This window comes from Equus przewalskii, chromosome 1 (assembly GCF_037783145.1).
Source record: "Equus przewalskii isolate Varuska chromosome 1, EquPr2, whole genome shotgun sequence".
Taxonomy (NCBI): Eukaryota; Metazoa; Chordata; class Mammalia; order Perissodactyla; family Equidae; genus Equus; species Equus przewalskii.
In genome coordinates this window covers 139,385,977-139,401,066 of record NC_091831.1, presented here as the reverse complement: position 1 = coordinate 139,401,066, position 15,090 = coordinate 139,385,977, and the positions used below count along the sequence as shown (strand labels likewise).

General features: G+C 43.4%; 1 protein-coding gene across 2 annotated transcripts in view; it reads left to right on the top strand.

Annotated features, from left to right (window-relative positions):
* GLDN (gliomedin) overlaps positions 1-8,956 on the top strand; it is a 51,033-nt gene extending 42,077 nt beyond the window's left edge. For both annotated transcript variants that reach the window (XM_070624385.1, XM_070624389.1), the window contains exons 7-10: positions 1,063-1,146; positions 1,229-1,354; positions 2,433-2,583; positions 5,447-8,956. In XM_070624385.1, coding sequence (XP_070480486.1) covers positions 1,063-1,146; positions 1,229-1,354; positions 2,433-2,583; positions 5,447-5,915 — 830 coding nt within the window. In that variant the 3' untranslated portion in view covers positions 5,916-8,956. The remainder of the gene's footprint in view (positions 1-1,062; positions 1,147-1,228; positions 1,355-2,432; positions 2,584-5,446) is intronic.
* Positions 8,957-15,090: the final 6,134 nt, after the last annotated feature.

Here is a 15,090-nt window from a genome sequence, read left to right as displayed (position 1 = left end):
GGGGAGTCATAACAGGTCCCTGAGATGGCTCTCATCGATGACAGAAGGAGTTCAGAGAAACATAGCCTTGTCCAGGTAAAGAAGCTTAGAGATCGTGAAGGGTCCGGCCCCCTTCTTTCCCTGATAAGAAAACTTTCCAGATTGTTCTGTGAGCTTCTCTAGTGACCACAGAGGTGATTTGAATGCCTCAGAATTTGTCTAGGCAAGTGGGCCTGGCCTTTCCTAGAAAGCCCAGTTTGCCCCAACCTGCCCCAGACCAGGGTCCTTACCACAGCCATCCACTCCCCCTCATCTGGGTACTGGCCATGTTCCTTCCCTCCTCCTGTCCTGCTCCTGCCACCCCAAGCCACCTCTTCACCAAAGGTTTGAATTAATCCCGTTTGTTAAGGGGAACAGTGACAAGCAGAGGAGGATGAATTCCAGCTCAGGTGTAGCCTCAAACCAACTGTGAATCAGGCGCCCTGTGTCCCATATGCCTTCAAGCAGAGACAGGTGGGAAATGGTGGTGAGTGGGCCCAATGTCTCCTGCTCAACATCTCCGGTGGGGCTGCCTCCAGGCTCCTCCTTCCTCTGAGATTCCTCCCCTGGTGGTCCAGGAAGACAGAATAAAGAGAGCCCCCCGTCATGAGGCTGCTCCCTCACTGCTCCCCATCAGCTTCCTGGAAGTGAAAATCCTTCCAGAAAAATGCAACCGTGATGGTGATACCACCTGCCCAGAGAGACCAGGAAGGTGTCAATAAGCCTCTCTTTCCCTCAGATGGCTGAGGGCCTGAACGGGTTGGCTTAGACCCCTGTTTCCCTTTTACTGACATCCTCTTTGGATTGTATTATCTTAGCAACTGCGGTCTTTGAAAGCTTGTTGGGAACTCATCAAGCAGGGTAAAATATTTGGAAGTGGATGGGTTGATATTGCTTAAAAGCAAGCAAGCAAAAACCTTGGTGGGCCTATTCCAAGGGATGCTCGTGGGACCAGAGTCTGGAACGAGGTGGGGGAGCACCAGTTACACAGTTAGACGAATCTCACTGTGCCCACTGCGTTTGCTCTGATTATTGTTGTTTCAGGGGAGACATGTGCTGTACCAAATGATGACACCTTGGTTGGAAAAGCTGATGAAAAAGTCAATGAACACCATTCCCCACAAGCAGGTAGAGATCCTATTTTAAATTCAGAAATTGGTTGCCTTGAAGTCATAATTGGCAGGTGAGTAACTTCATCCTCTTCTGGTAGAATCCATGATCGCTTCCATTGGAAATCCAATGCAAGTATTAGAAGTGACAGAGACATTTGGCACTTGGATACGAGAGTCTGCTAACAAGAGTGATGAACGGATCTGGGTGACTGAGCATTTCTCAGGTACCGTCTCTTGGCAGATGATCTATATCTGTGTTATGATTGTATCTTTCCTCTGTTGCCTACCTTCAGGCTTATTCTATTTCTGTGCGTCTGAAATCCCTGCTAATTGGTTTAACAGAACTGCTCTTTATTTTAAGAAGCACAAATGAGTGGGCAGAATATTTTTCTTCTTTGAGCACACTGATGACCAGCCTTGCAGTTCAGGTCACAGGACATGACCCGGGCACCCCCAGTATGGCTTATCCAACTTTAGGCAAAGTATCCAGAAGGAAATAAATAGCATGATGACTGATGGCCTCATAAACCCCAAAACCATAATGTGGAAGCAACGTCAGAGACAAAATCGTTTGCACTGTCCATCTGTCGCTGAGATTGGCACCCTCCCAGGATGGTCCTTTTGGCCATCTTTCTCAGTTATCTGTTGGACAGAGAGCCCAGCGGAGAAGGTGAAGGGCCATCTTGCAGATACACTGCATCTGAGCATGACCCTAGTCATACTGCCCCAAAGGGATGTGCTCAGGAATTGCCAGTGGTGGTAGCAGTGGCCTCATTCCAGAAGGGGTCTGGGCATACTCACTGGTCAGAGCAATAGCTGAGACATGCTTCTTCATCTCGTCAAGGCTGACTGATCAGCTGGTGATGACGGCATGGATCACCAGCTGAGAAGGATTCTGTGGCTCAAAAGGAAAGAGGAATAATGTGAAATAGTGGCTGCCGTGGGTGCAGGAGGAGGCAGGACAGGTCTGAACAATTGCCAAGTATTCACTCTTCCTGGTATAGGCCTGTGTCAGTCTGATAGAGAATTTTATAAACAAGCTAGAGTGGGGTGGGGAGGGGGTGATAGTTTTCCTGGGAGGAGCCAAGCCAACTGTGTGGGGCGACTACGGTTCAGGAATCCATAGAGGAGAACCGGACTTGGAGTTTGGGAGTCTGAGACTCTTCAGACTGGACAAAGACACTTACAGGACATCTCACTCCCAACTGCCCTCCTTCAACTTCCTCCCCCACTCACCCCCATGCTGTGATGGCCAGCCCTGACGGCAGGTGACAGCCCCTTTCCCTGGCTTCTCTCCTGCAGGCATCAGGGTGAAGGAATTCAAGGACGAGCCCTCACTGCTGAATGGCAGTTACACGCTTATCCAACTCCCATATTTTTTCCATGGCTGTGGGCATGCCGTTTACAACAACTCTCTCTACTACCACAAAGGAGGCTCCAAAACCATAGTGAGGTGAGTTCCTCGGGGCCCCACAGTACTTTCTCACCCATCCCAGACAGCAGCTGCTGTGAGGTGCTTAGCTATCCATGCGCTGCTTAAGGGTAGGGACTGTGCTTCACCATCTTTATGTCCCCAGGGCCTGGCACACCGTCAGAAGTCAATCAGGGTTTGCTGACGGTATAAACCACAAGATGCAATGAGTGAGCCCCACGACCAGCCCCTGCCTGGGGTCTGCATTTATTGCTGGTCTGGAGGCCAAGAGTAAGGTCAGAGCCAAAGAGAAGTAGACCTGGAGTGCCAAGGACTGCAGCTCTCTCATCCCTTGAGAAAGGACACAGCCGGAACCCAGAGCTCCAGAGCTAGCAGGAAGGTGTCACACCCCGAAATTGGTTTTGTTCTGAAAAACTTTGGGTGTGAAGAATTTCCCGTCATAGCTGAGATCATCGAAGACGAGGGACTGCAATGCAAAGTCAGGGGGCTCTGCCTGCAGACCGCCCCGTCATCCTGATGGAGCCCTTGCCAGGCCACCTCTTCTCCCCACTCTGCTTTCCCAAGGGGAAGGGAGGTGGTCACGCAGGTACACTGTGCCCAGGGCAACGGTCGAGTTTTCTCTGCTCCCCACAAGAATTGCTAGAGTTTTGTCTTCGTGGCTCAAAAAGAAGTCAAGTTCCGGCTTTCGAGGCAGAAGCAGGTCATCTTGGACAAATCAAGAGAGCAGTGCACTCAGTCAGGTTCCAGCTCTTCCTCCTACTCACTCCATAACCTTGGACAAGAGACACCACCTCCTGTGCTCTCCATGTCCTCCATAAAAATGAAAAGGAGGACGAGAGCCTCCGCAGCCCTCCAGCTGTACCTCATCTGAAATAACAAGTCCGGTTTATGAAAACCGTGGTCCTAGTCATTCAGAACAAGAGACAAGGACCTGCAGGGAGGACTGGGTCCCTTCCCCCTCACCATCTCCTCCCCTCAGTGAGGACCAGCCTCAACAACCGTGCTGGCACTGGAGAACTAGGTTAGGCTGGGGACAGGTTTCCTAGCACAAGGTGCAGTTAAACAAGCCACGTTAGACACACGCATCGGCCGTGGCTCGAACTGTCCCCTCCTTTGCCTCTCTTCTCTCTCTACTGGACTCCCCCATCATCTCCCCATCTCCCCGGCCACCTCATTTAGGCAGTCTTGTGCTCACAGAAAAGGACAACTGCCCACCTCCTGTTCTGTAGTCATCTGCCCCCGACAGGCTTCTTCCTCTGACATTCGTCCTCATTTAGTCCTGTGGCGCCCTGCTGCCATTTACATAGGGCTGTCGTTACATGGTGGGGGCTGGGGGGTCCTGGGGCGAATGAGCCCTGGAAGGAGGATTGGCCACTCTAAGAAAGAGTGTCTTCTAATGCAGCTAAGTTTGCCTGATGCCCTGGTTAGGAGAGCTGTGCTGAGGCCCTGCTCTATGCCAGGCCACATGCTGGGAGTGGAGGGAGAGGCAGGCCGGAATCAGACCCTTTTCCTCCTGGGAGAGACAAGCCTCATTAAGCATGCAGCTGCTAGGTACCAGTACCAGACACGGACCAAATGGCAGCACTGAGTCCCAGGCATTCAGGGGAAAGAGAACCCCGTGAGCTGAGACAGGCAGGCAGGGCCTTACCAAGCCCTCACTCCTCTGGTTTCTTTTCAAACTTACTTCAGGTTTTCTTAATTGGCTTCAAGTCTGGATATGCTCCAATGTGTATCCACGCCACAGTCTTACACATTTCACATTTCTTGCGCTGCTCAATGGCACCCTCTGGTGTCTTTCTTGTCTTTTAGCCTAATGTCCCTGAATTTTCATTCCTGGAGCTAGGTGCCTTTGAATCATAATCCACTTTTTTTTAAATAAGTCCCTCTATAGGAATATATATATATATTTTGTATATAAAATATATATATTAAATATATATATTTATTATATATATTTTTTTTCCAGGGGAAGATTTGCCCTAAGCTAACTTCTGTTGCCAATCTTCCTCCTTTTTTTCCCTTCCTTTTCCCCCCAACCCCAAAGCCCCAGTACATAATTGCATATACTTGTAAGTTCTTCTGGTCCTTCTATGTGAGCCACTGCCACAGCATGGCTACTAACAGAGGAGTGGTGTGGCCTCGTATCCAGCAACTGAACCCAGGCTGCCAAAGTGGAGTATGCCAAACTTTAACCACTAGGCCATCAGGGCTGTCTCCATAATCCTCTTTTTGGTACGGTCTAGATTTGGTGTCATCCAAATCGGACAGCCCCCTGGCTTCAGGTGCATGGGGTTTCATGCCATAACTTAATTTCTCCAGTCACTTACCTGACAAGAAAATTGACTTCCCAGCCATGACTTTGCTACATCTCTTCTCAGCTGGTGACTTTCTTCTTCATTTAGACTGCCATGAAATTTTTGTCTTAAAACTCCAGCATGGAGGAGAGGGAGAACCCCCAAACCTGGAGTTAGAAACCCTAGGTTCAAACTCTGGCTCTGCCACTTACTCATATTCTTGGGCCAGCAACTTCCTTTTATTTGTAAAATGGAAGGACCAGACTAGATCATCTCTTAAGGCCCCTTGCAGCACTAAGAATCTTTGAGAGGACATTTCAGGAAGTCAGCAAACACCTGAGGATTCATCATGTTGAGGAATTTTCCCAGTGCCACATGGCTAGGAGGTGGACACAGATGTAGTCACCATCTTTTACATCCTTGCTGCACGTAGCATCGTGGGCCTACCAGTAGAATGGGCATGACCTGGGAACTGACTAGGAATGCAGAATCCCAGGCCCCGGCCCAATTTAATAGAAGAACCCCAAAACCACCCTTGTCCACAAAAATGTTGACTCATTTCTGCTTTTTTTTTTTTTTGCACATTTCAGATTTGAATTTGGCAAAGAAACATCCCAAACCCTGAAGCTTGAAAATGCCTTGTATTTTGATCGAAAATACCTCTTTGCAAATTCCAAGACTTACTTCAATTTAGCTGTAGATGAGAAGGGGCTTTGGATTATCTACGCTTCAAGTGTGGATGGCTCGAGCATTCTTGTAGCACAACTGGACGAGAGGACATTCTCTGTGGTGCAACACATCAATACCACGTACCCCAAATCCAAGGCCGGCAACGCCTTCATCGCCCGGGGCATCCTCTATGTCACGGACACCAAAGATATGAGGATAACATTTGCCTTTGATTTGTTAGGAGGGAAGCAGATCAATGCAAACTTTGATTTAAGAACTTCTCAGTCTGTTCTTGCCATGTTATCGTACAATATGAGAGACCAGCATTTATATTCATGGGAAGATGGCCATTTAATGCTTTATCCTGTGCAGTTTTTGTCAGCTACATAAAACCAGTGATGGGATGCATTCTTTTCCCTCCCCTCAGTAAATTTCAGACGTTCTCTGGCACCATTTGTATCCCAACAGAACACTTGTCTTTAAGGGTAGCCAGGCACTTAGCTGTCATAATCTCATGACGTGAATGTTTATATGGTCAGTGAATCCCCTTTAAATTCAGATTCCTTAGGGGGAAATAGCAACAGATTGGAAGTCAAAATGGCTGAGATTTGGTAATTCCTCCACAAACTATCTGAGCAAGTTACCTCTTCCTCTTTGGGCCTTGTTTTCCCCACCGGTAATATGAAAAGACTGGGTAAGATGATTGGTAAGATTTCCTCTACCTGTAGGGAATTCTGTGGTTCTTGGCTGTTGCTGCTCGCACAACTTTTATATTTTTGGTTTTTAGCCACACGCTGAACAAATTTACCTCTGAGTTGAGAAGCCCAGTTGCTTGAGCAATGAATTCCTTAGTGCTGACTTAGAGTTGGTGCCTTAGGTCACTGAGGTACCATATTACCCAGAATTATACTACCTTTCTCTGCATCTGTACCTGCACCTCCCGCCAGTGCCAGAATGGCTGTTATCCTCAGCTCCTGACTGCTGCCCAAGGTTAGCAAAAGCCAGGCACACAGATGCATGCTCAGGTTTCCTAACGAAACAGAAACAGGCCCTTCTGTGTTCCTAGCCATTTCTGATCCCGTTGATACGCAGCTGTGAGTCATAAACATGGAATCCTCAGGTCACACTGGCTTCTTTAACCACAGCTATGGATCAGAGTACTAAAGATTGTGTGATGGGGCATTAATCTGGCAGTTTTCAGAAGAGAGCCACCATTTGTGGTTATTATCTAGAATAGGGATGAGCAAACTATGGCCCTCCGTCCAAAGCCAGCCCATTGCCTGTTTTTGTAAATAAAGTTTTACTGGAACACCGTCACATGCATTTGTTTATGTATTATAGTTTGTGCCAACTTTGGCTCTACAATGGCAGACCTGAATCATTGCAAGAAAGTTGAGAGATGGCCAGCAAAGCCTAAAACATTTACCCTCTGGCCCTTTCCAGCAAAAGTTTCCGACTGCTGATCTAGAATATAAAGTGAGCCTGATTCTTGCAAGGCCTTATTCACCAGAACCTGCTTACTATGTTTTGTTCTGTTCCAGACTAAGAAGTGGTCATTTAGATGGTTTGAGTTTTTGGTAAAGGGGAGTGAGAACAGCATAAAATTAAGTGGCCCTCCCAAAAAGCAGTTCATGAACTGTTCTTTCCCTAATGTAGCTTTGAACGATGTGCTCTGGTCCCTTTGGATACCAGGAGAAAATCCAGTTGTTTAACTTGCTCCTAAATGCCCTTAAATACGTATATTTTTGCCAACTCAGTTCTTCAAACATCCTTCACCCGGGCACTGAGGTCCAAGCATGGCCACTGAGAGGAGAGAGGAATCTGGAAATTTCCTGGAGTCCTGCAGCCAGGAAGGGGACCTAAGGAAAAATCTCCTGAAAAGATTTTTCATCAATTTGCCTTCACTGAATTCACATGCACTGAAGGAAAGCTTCAAAAACGTTTCCACTGGGTCCAAATCCACCTCAGTGGCCCTTAGTCTTGATTTTATACCTTATTAATAGAAGCATTTTAAAACTTAGGGGATGTACAGATTTAAATATTTAAATCTTCCCACCCCCTGAAAATACCTAGGCAGCTATTAGGGACTTTTTTATTGTTATGTTCTCAAAATAATGGATATTTGAAAAATTTTTCCCCACTTTTTAATTAGATTGGTTGTGCCATGTCATCACAGCTTTTAAAAAATACTCTTTTTGGGTTGATGTTTTGTTATAAAGTAAAAGAGTTTCGTGTTCAAGATCAACATGCCTTATGAACGCTAGTCTTCTTTTAAAGTATTCGTATGTGTTGCTGTTTCTGGACACAGGGGACCTGGAATGAATATAATTCTATAGTGATAGTCATATTAGTAATGGTAATATGTACAATACTAATTATATATATATATAGTAGCAACCAAAAGAGGTTTTATTGAATTAGCATATATTCCTTTTAGAAAAAAAGTTTTAGCAACCCCAGTGTTGATAGCTGAGCTATCTCGGCTCCCTTAATTGTGGGTAAGGAAGCACGAACTCAAGACTAGAGAAGCTCATACTGGGATTTTTTTTTTTTTTTTTTTTTTTTTTTGCTATGGCAGAGTAGTATAAGGACAACCGAGTTTGATCAAGGCTTAATGGATCATTTTATAATGTGGTTGAAAGTTTGTCTTTACAGAGTGAAAAAAAATTAAGATGGTACTCATTCTTTCCTGCAAATAGTACTTTATAGAAAATACAAAAGGTTTGGGCTCACTGCTAAAACAGAGCGTTTTCAGTCAAGATATCATTTTGACAGTTTATGCTCTCACTTAGAACCAAAGTTGCTTCAAAGCATTTTCCAAATATCTGCACTGCTGATGTCAGAAGCAAACCAGAGAATTCTCTAATGCTTCTTCAGTCTAAGGCAGATAACTTCCCGCTGGAAAGTAAATAAAACCATCCCTCCCGGCCTCAAAGGTGGGCCGGGCCCTGTCTCAGGCTGATGGTGCGGCCTGTTGCAGCCGTGCAGGTGGCTATGGTCTCAGTGTATCACCAAGCACGGGTGTGATGACAGAAAGAGTTCTGGGGCGAAAGTTCTAAAATGAGGAGCTCTGATTGTCGGCACCTTCCTGGTCTGTGACCTTCGAGGTTACAGGGTGAAAAGTCAGATGAGACACCATGAGTCTTCAAGAGCCAGGTGGCCTTTTCCAACTGCACAGAGTACACTTGGGCTATGACTATGGGAGGTCCAGCCATGGGAGGGAGAAGTGCGTGATCCGGCTCTTGACTTTCCATCCAGCTGCCGGGACCTGGTGTATCATATCGTTAAAAGCCATCCTTTCCGATCTGTAACCACAGATTCTGAACCCCAAGTGAATAATGGTGAATGTCTCTTTTTCGGTTGTAATTTATTTAACTTGAATCTAATTAGTCAATAAAATAATCATGGCTGAGCACCATCACATGTTGAAACAGGTGTATTGTTACTTTTACTTCTTGTTAATTTACATGCAACATTTAAAAGAAAAAAATAACCCCCAAGAACAATACTGTGGTAGAATTATACTGGTTGCTCCTCTGTTGGAACTTTCACAGTTTGCTAGCTCCTTCTGAATAGTGAAAAACCACTGACGTGGAGCATGTTTTCTCTATAGGAAAACGTGAAAAATGTAAACCTCGTACCTAGAACTAGATATACACAGACGTAAACGCAATGAAGATCTGCAAATTCATTGGCATAGGCAGGGCGACTGCAAAGGATATAACATTTTGGGCTAAAAATAAAAAAGAACAAATTTTAAAAACTAGATTTGTGTGAATTTGAGTGAGGCTCTTCTTAGCCCCTCGGAGCCTCTGTTTCATCTGTAAAATGTGGATAATAGTATTACTTACCTTCTTTGATTTTTCCCTGCAGAATGAGAAATGCTTTGCAAATAATACAATTCTTGATAAAAAGTTGTTAGTTTTATAGTTCATCCCCTCAGGGAACCAGAGTGACTCTCTTTTTCTTCTGGCCTTATTTAAGGGCTGCAGAAATGGGTCAAGGACACAGTGTCAACAGTTTCTACCTGCTGGTCTGTTTGATTAGGGAATTAACACTTCACACCACCAAAAAATGGTCCCTTAGTTATACCAAAAATTTACAATAAAACTGCCCCCAATGATGAAAATAATGAAAAAACAGTTCAAGAACCTGCTGCCTTGACTGACAGAGCTTCTGTATAAGCTTCCCCAGAAGAGTCTTTCTGTTACTGGGCAGCACAGGCATGCACTGCTGATGACTTTTGTAATTAAAATATCACAAAGCAAAAAGAAAGAAAAGTCCACGAAGAAAACAGTTGACTTGACCTTTAATTGGATCATTCGGACCTGGCATGTAATTTTTAAGATATCTAATCTTATAGCCATTCACTGTAAGATTTAAAATAAGAGTAAACTTAATCTGTCTCACTACTTTTCTCTCCAAGCAATCTGCTGTGATCAGCCTCAAAAACTGAGCCAGTGGCCCAGTGGTTAAGTTCACGCATTCTACTTTGGTGGCCCAGGTTTTGCAGGTTTGGATCACAGGCGGAAACCTAGCACCACTCGTTAAGCCACAGTGTGGCGGCATCCCACATAAAATAGAGGAAGATAGGCACAGATGTTACCTCAGCGACAATCTTCCTCAAGCAAAAAGAGAAGCATTGGCAACAGATGTTAGCTCAGGGCCAATCTTCCTCACATAAAAAAAAAAAACTGAGCTACTTAAGAAGTAGTGCTTAAACTACTTCTAAAAGACCTAAAAAACTAATTCTAAAATTGCTAGATTCTTGTGTCTAGCAATCTGGCCTTGTCAGTGTTCCAAACTCATTTGCCAAGAGGCCACATACACGCTCACGGAATTATAAAAGGTCAACACTGGGTGGGATCGTCACAGAACACCCAATCCAACCCTCTCATTTTAAAGTCCAGGAAAGTGAGGCCAGAGAAGATAACTCACCCAATGTCACAGCTTAAGTGCCAGAGTCCAGAAGCGACACTGTTTCCTGACTTTATGATCATGATTTCTGCCTCCCTCTGTCACTCCCCAAAGGAAGAATCTGGTCTTTGTAATTAGAAAGTGAAAATAATTAACTTTGAACACATTTTTAAAAGGCATTCCTTTTTAAAAAGCATTATCTAGAGGAATATGCCAAACCCAGCTTAGTGAGGCAGAGAACACTCCCCAACAAAAGTTCTCAACCCAGTGATGGCAGTTGTCACCTCCTGGGAGGTAGACACATGTGCCAAAGTCCAGCACCACTTGTTACTCTCAAAACTTCCACCACCACTGGACGACCCTTCCCGGACCAAAGTTTCGGAGACATCAGAGTAGCTACTCCTTGGTGCTCACCATCTATATGGCATAGTCTCTTCCAGGCCTTCTGTAGACATTATTTCTCTTAATCACAGATGCTCAAGTGGAAAAGTCCTTAAATATCATCTGGTCCCTCTACTCAATGTTTTAATTCTCTCTACAAATATAGTGGACACTGTGGTGCGCTCACTACTTAGATTCCACTTCGGGAAAGACGTTTTGCTCCTGGTGCTGGGAATGCTGTCAGCATATAGCCTTCAACTGTCAGCCCCCTCAGGCGTTGCCTTGGCTGCAGAGACCCACTTCACCCAGGGCACGTCCCCTCAGCCAATAACTGATCGACGGGTGGGTATAAAGGCGTGGACGGCTCAGCCGAACTTGGAACATTCTAGTGTCGGAGTTCCCCAAGCTTCAGCCAAGTCTATCCCCTGGGCTGTACTGCAGACTCACTTCTTTCTGCCGTTCCTGCCTCCTTCTCCTCCATTCCACAGGTATTGAACCAAGGGCTCTTTTTAATGACATCCTGCTGGTTAAACTCCATCTCAGAGTTTGCTTCCTGGAGAACCCAAACTGTGGTAGAGTTGCCAGATAAAATACAGGATGCCCAGACAAACAAAAACATTTTTTGTAGTATAAGTATATCCCAGTATATGGCATGGGATTGATAAGGATCAAGGCTGCCCCAGGGAGAAAAGCCCAAGGCGTCCTGCCCTACATACCTATCTATGTCTATATCGTCCTAGGACGTCCTGACCTGAGCTGACCTGATTCATACCCAAAGTTATAGGATCACCTGATAACCAGACCCCACCTGCACTGATATCATTTTAACGACTTTTTTACATGATCTTTCCTTTGTCTTGTAAAGAGATAACTCACATACCTATGCTTTATAAATTTAGCCCTACCCTCAAGCCATGTTTGCAGGTCTTCACTGCCCATGGGTCCTGTCCCCATGTCCTATTCCATGCTATTCTCTGAATAAAGGAGCACTACTACCAGACCTTCAGAGTCCAAGAAATCTTTCTTTTGACTCCTCAACTCACCATGCCCATATCGGGATATTCTTATACTAAAAAATTATTTGTTTATTTGAAATTCAAATTTAACTGTGTTGGGGAGTAACACAATTACTCTACCCACTCTCAGTCCTTCTGGCTGGGCTATGAATTAAATTCACATAAGACAGAATAAGAGAAGAAAATTAAACAAAGCTTTATAACATGTATACGTGGGAGAGACTCGGGAAAACTGAGCAACTCACCAAAATGGTGCAGGTTCTCATATTAAATACCATCTTCAGTTACAAAGGAGGATGTTGGGGGTGGGGAGAGTCAGTTATGGGAGATTACTAGAAAAGCACAGTAAACAAGAGTAAGGTTATTATGCAGATTTAAGTCCTTGCCTTCCATATTGATAAGCGTTTCTAGACATAAGGTCATCCCCCCTTCTTCTTGGTACAGAGAGGGAGACACATCTACAGATGGAGATTTCCTTTACAAATGTAAATGTCTCCTAAAAAAGGGTAACTTCTACTTTTCAGAGTTTCTCTCATGTCTGCAGTTTTTAAAAGTGACCTGCCCAAAATAATCCTCATGCCAAAGAGACATATCTTGGGGTGGCCAATTCCAGTCCCCTACAGTCCTGCCTTTGAAACTTTTAAGTTTCACAGTACTTTGAAACTTTAAGAAGTTTCATAGGCCAGAAGCTGAGTGGTAGATTGCTTCATCTCACTGAACACATTTCTTAGTCCTGGTAATAGATCAGTCCAGTTAAATTCATTTTAGAAGGTGGTGATACAGGTGGGCTCCCAAAGTTAGGCCTATATTTTGGAAGCAAGCAATCAGGTATTTAATACGTGTTTCCATGGAATAAAAAGAAAAGAAGGTTAATGGTTGGAGCAAATTATAAACCAGTTCCTAAGCCCAGGGGGCAGCCAATCAAGAAGATTTCTAGATGTCAGAGTCAAAAGCATTTTTGCAGCTTGAAATGTCTGATGATGTCATCAGGTATCTTTCTGAGTGGCTTACAGCTTACACAGCAACAGACAGGAATCTCTCTTAAGCTTATATCAAGTTGTTCAGCTTCAGTTTTCAAGGCTTCAGGAAAAAGGGCAGGTTCAATTCTGAATGATTCCAAATGAAAATGAGGGAAAAAATTGAAAACGTTAGTTTGGAGATTTGTAACTAGATATTTCAGGAGAATAATTCAGGATTCAGTCCAGTTCACAGGTAGAAAAAACCTCAGAGACAATCAACAGAACTAGGATCTAATATCTACAAATGTGTATTATAGTGTTTTACTGAAACAATTTTTCTCCCTCAAAATCACCCTCATTTTTACGAAAGATAGCCAAATTAAGACTAATTGGTTTGCAAAATAAGTTTAGTTTCAATAAACTTGGCCCAATTATTTACATAAGTGCAGCAAGAATAGCAATTGATCATATAGGCTCTTAAATCTGCTTTGCTGGAATTTTTTATGAGGAATCGCAGATTGAACTTTAAAGACCTCTCGAGGTCAGAAAAGCCAAGCCAAGGACTTGCCATCAGATTTTTCCTGCAGTACCTACAGATTTGGGTGGAATCCTCTCTTCTCGAGGTCCCCCCAAATATTTTGAGGTTCCTTGCACCTGCCAGATAAGTGAGCTTCCTTATTTACCAGGTAAGATTGCTGGAATCTCTGTAAACAAGGTACCAGGCCAATATTTCCAAGTGGCTTTATTCCAGAAAGTCCAATCTTTATTCCTGAAAAGCTGTCTTGTCCTATCTGAGCCTGTATGTTTCTCTCAAATATGACATTCCAGTCAAAGCCTTCGTAACATAACCAATGTATCCTGTTATAAGGAGAACAGATTCTTATTGAACTTATGTAAATAACTATATTGCCACGAAATATCCATACTCACTCATGAGGAGTTTCCGAATTCTGGAGGGATCAGGAGGGAGAAAAAGACAAATGTTTCAGTTCTGCTCACAAAGGTATAATTTCATCAAATTGCTGTAAGTCATAGCTAGCATAAGAGAAAAAAATTTCCTTAAATCTGAGAAAACAAAGCAAAACATCAAAAAATCAGCAATATTTCAAAGAAAAGTCATAAAAATTATAATCATCCTCTGTCAGTTCATTCCGTCCTGTATAATCTGTTAGTAGTTTTATGAGGTCATCACTTTCTCCATGAGATTTCTGTAATTTCTTACCCAGTTCAGTTTTTTGATCTGAAAGTTTATTAGAAAGCTCCATTCCCGAGCTGGTGTTAGAGTCCTTTCCATGAATCTCTCTGAGGATGAGACATATTTGCAAAAGCAAAAAGCATCAGAGTAAAACAATAACTATCTGTAAACAACAAAAGTCTCAAAAATGGAAATTGACAAAGAAATTTGGTTAATTTTATAACATACACCTTAAAATAATAACCAGAATTATTCCTAATAACCAGGACAGATCAGAATTTTAGGAATGTTATATAATTTTTTAAACACTTATATCAATAACATTCACCCACATAATACCACCTAAGAAAGTTTATCGTCACTTATCTGACAACGCTTCCCATGTAATTTAACAGACCAAATAAGCCTAATTAGTTTAGTATTTTCCTCCTTATAGGCAGAGAGAGCAAATTTCTCTGAGAAGTCCCAGGGGCCCTCTGAAAATCCCCACAGAAATCCTCTTCCTTTATCCATGTCAAAAAAAAAAGCCTTTATTTAGGATTTGAATATGTTTTTTGAGAGAGAGAAGTTGTCAAAAATACCAAATGGCTTTAAAATTCTTGTTCAGAAAGGCAACAATGCTCACTGTGAAACAATGCTCAGGTATACACTCAAAATGACAACAGAAACAGTCAAGAGCAGTTAAAACAGTCAAAAAAATCTTAGGAGAGACCTCTTTCTTTCTGAATATAGGAAATTATTTTAGCAAAACACAGATTTTCTGTCTTTTAGGTAGACTTACTCAAAAAATTTTTTAAAAACTTTTATAACCTCTTTATCAAGAGCAGACCAAAAGTTTAAGAAAATTAGGCAGCATATATTTGGGTCCTGCTTTTTCCCCCAATCTGACTATTTCTGCCGTTTAATTGAGGTATTTAAATAAGAGACTAGTAAAGTATGACCTGGTGAGCTGCCTGTTTTTGTAAATAATGTTTTACTGGAATGCAGCCACATCCATTCATTTATGTACTGTCTGTGGCTGCTTTTGTGCTATCACAGCAGTTATGGAGATGCAACAGAAACTTCACAGCCCACAAACATAAAATGTTTACTATCTG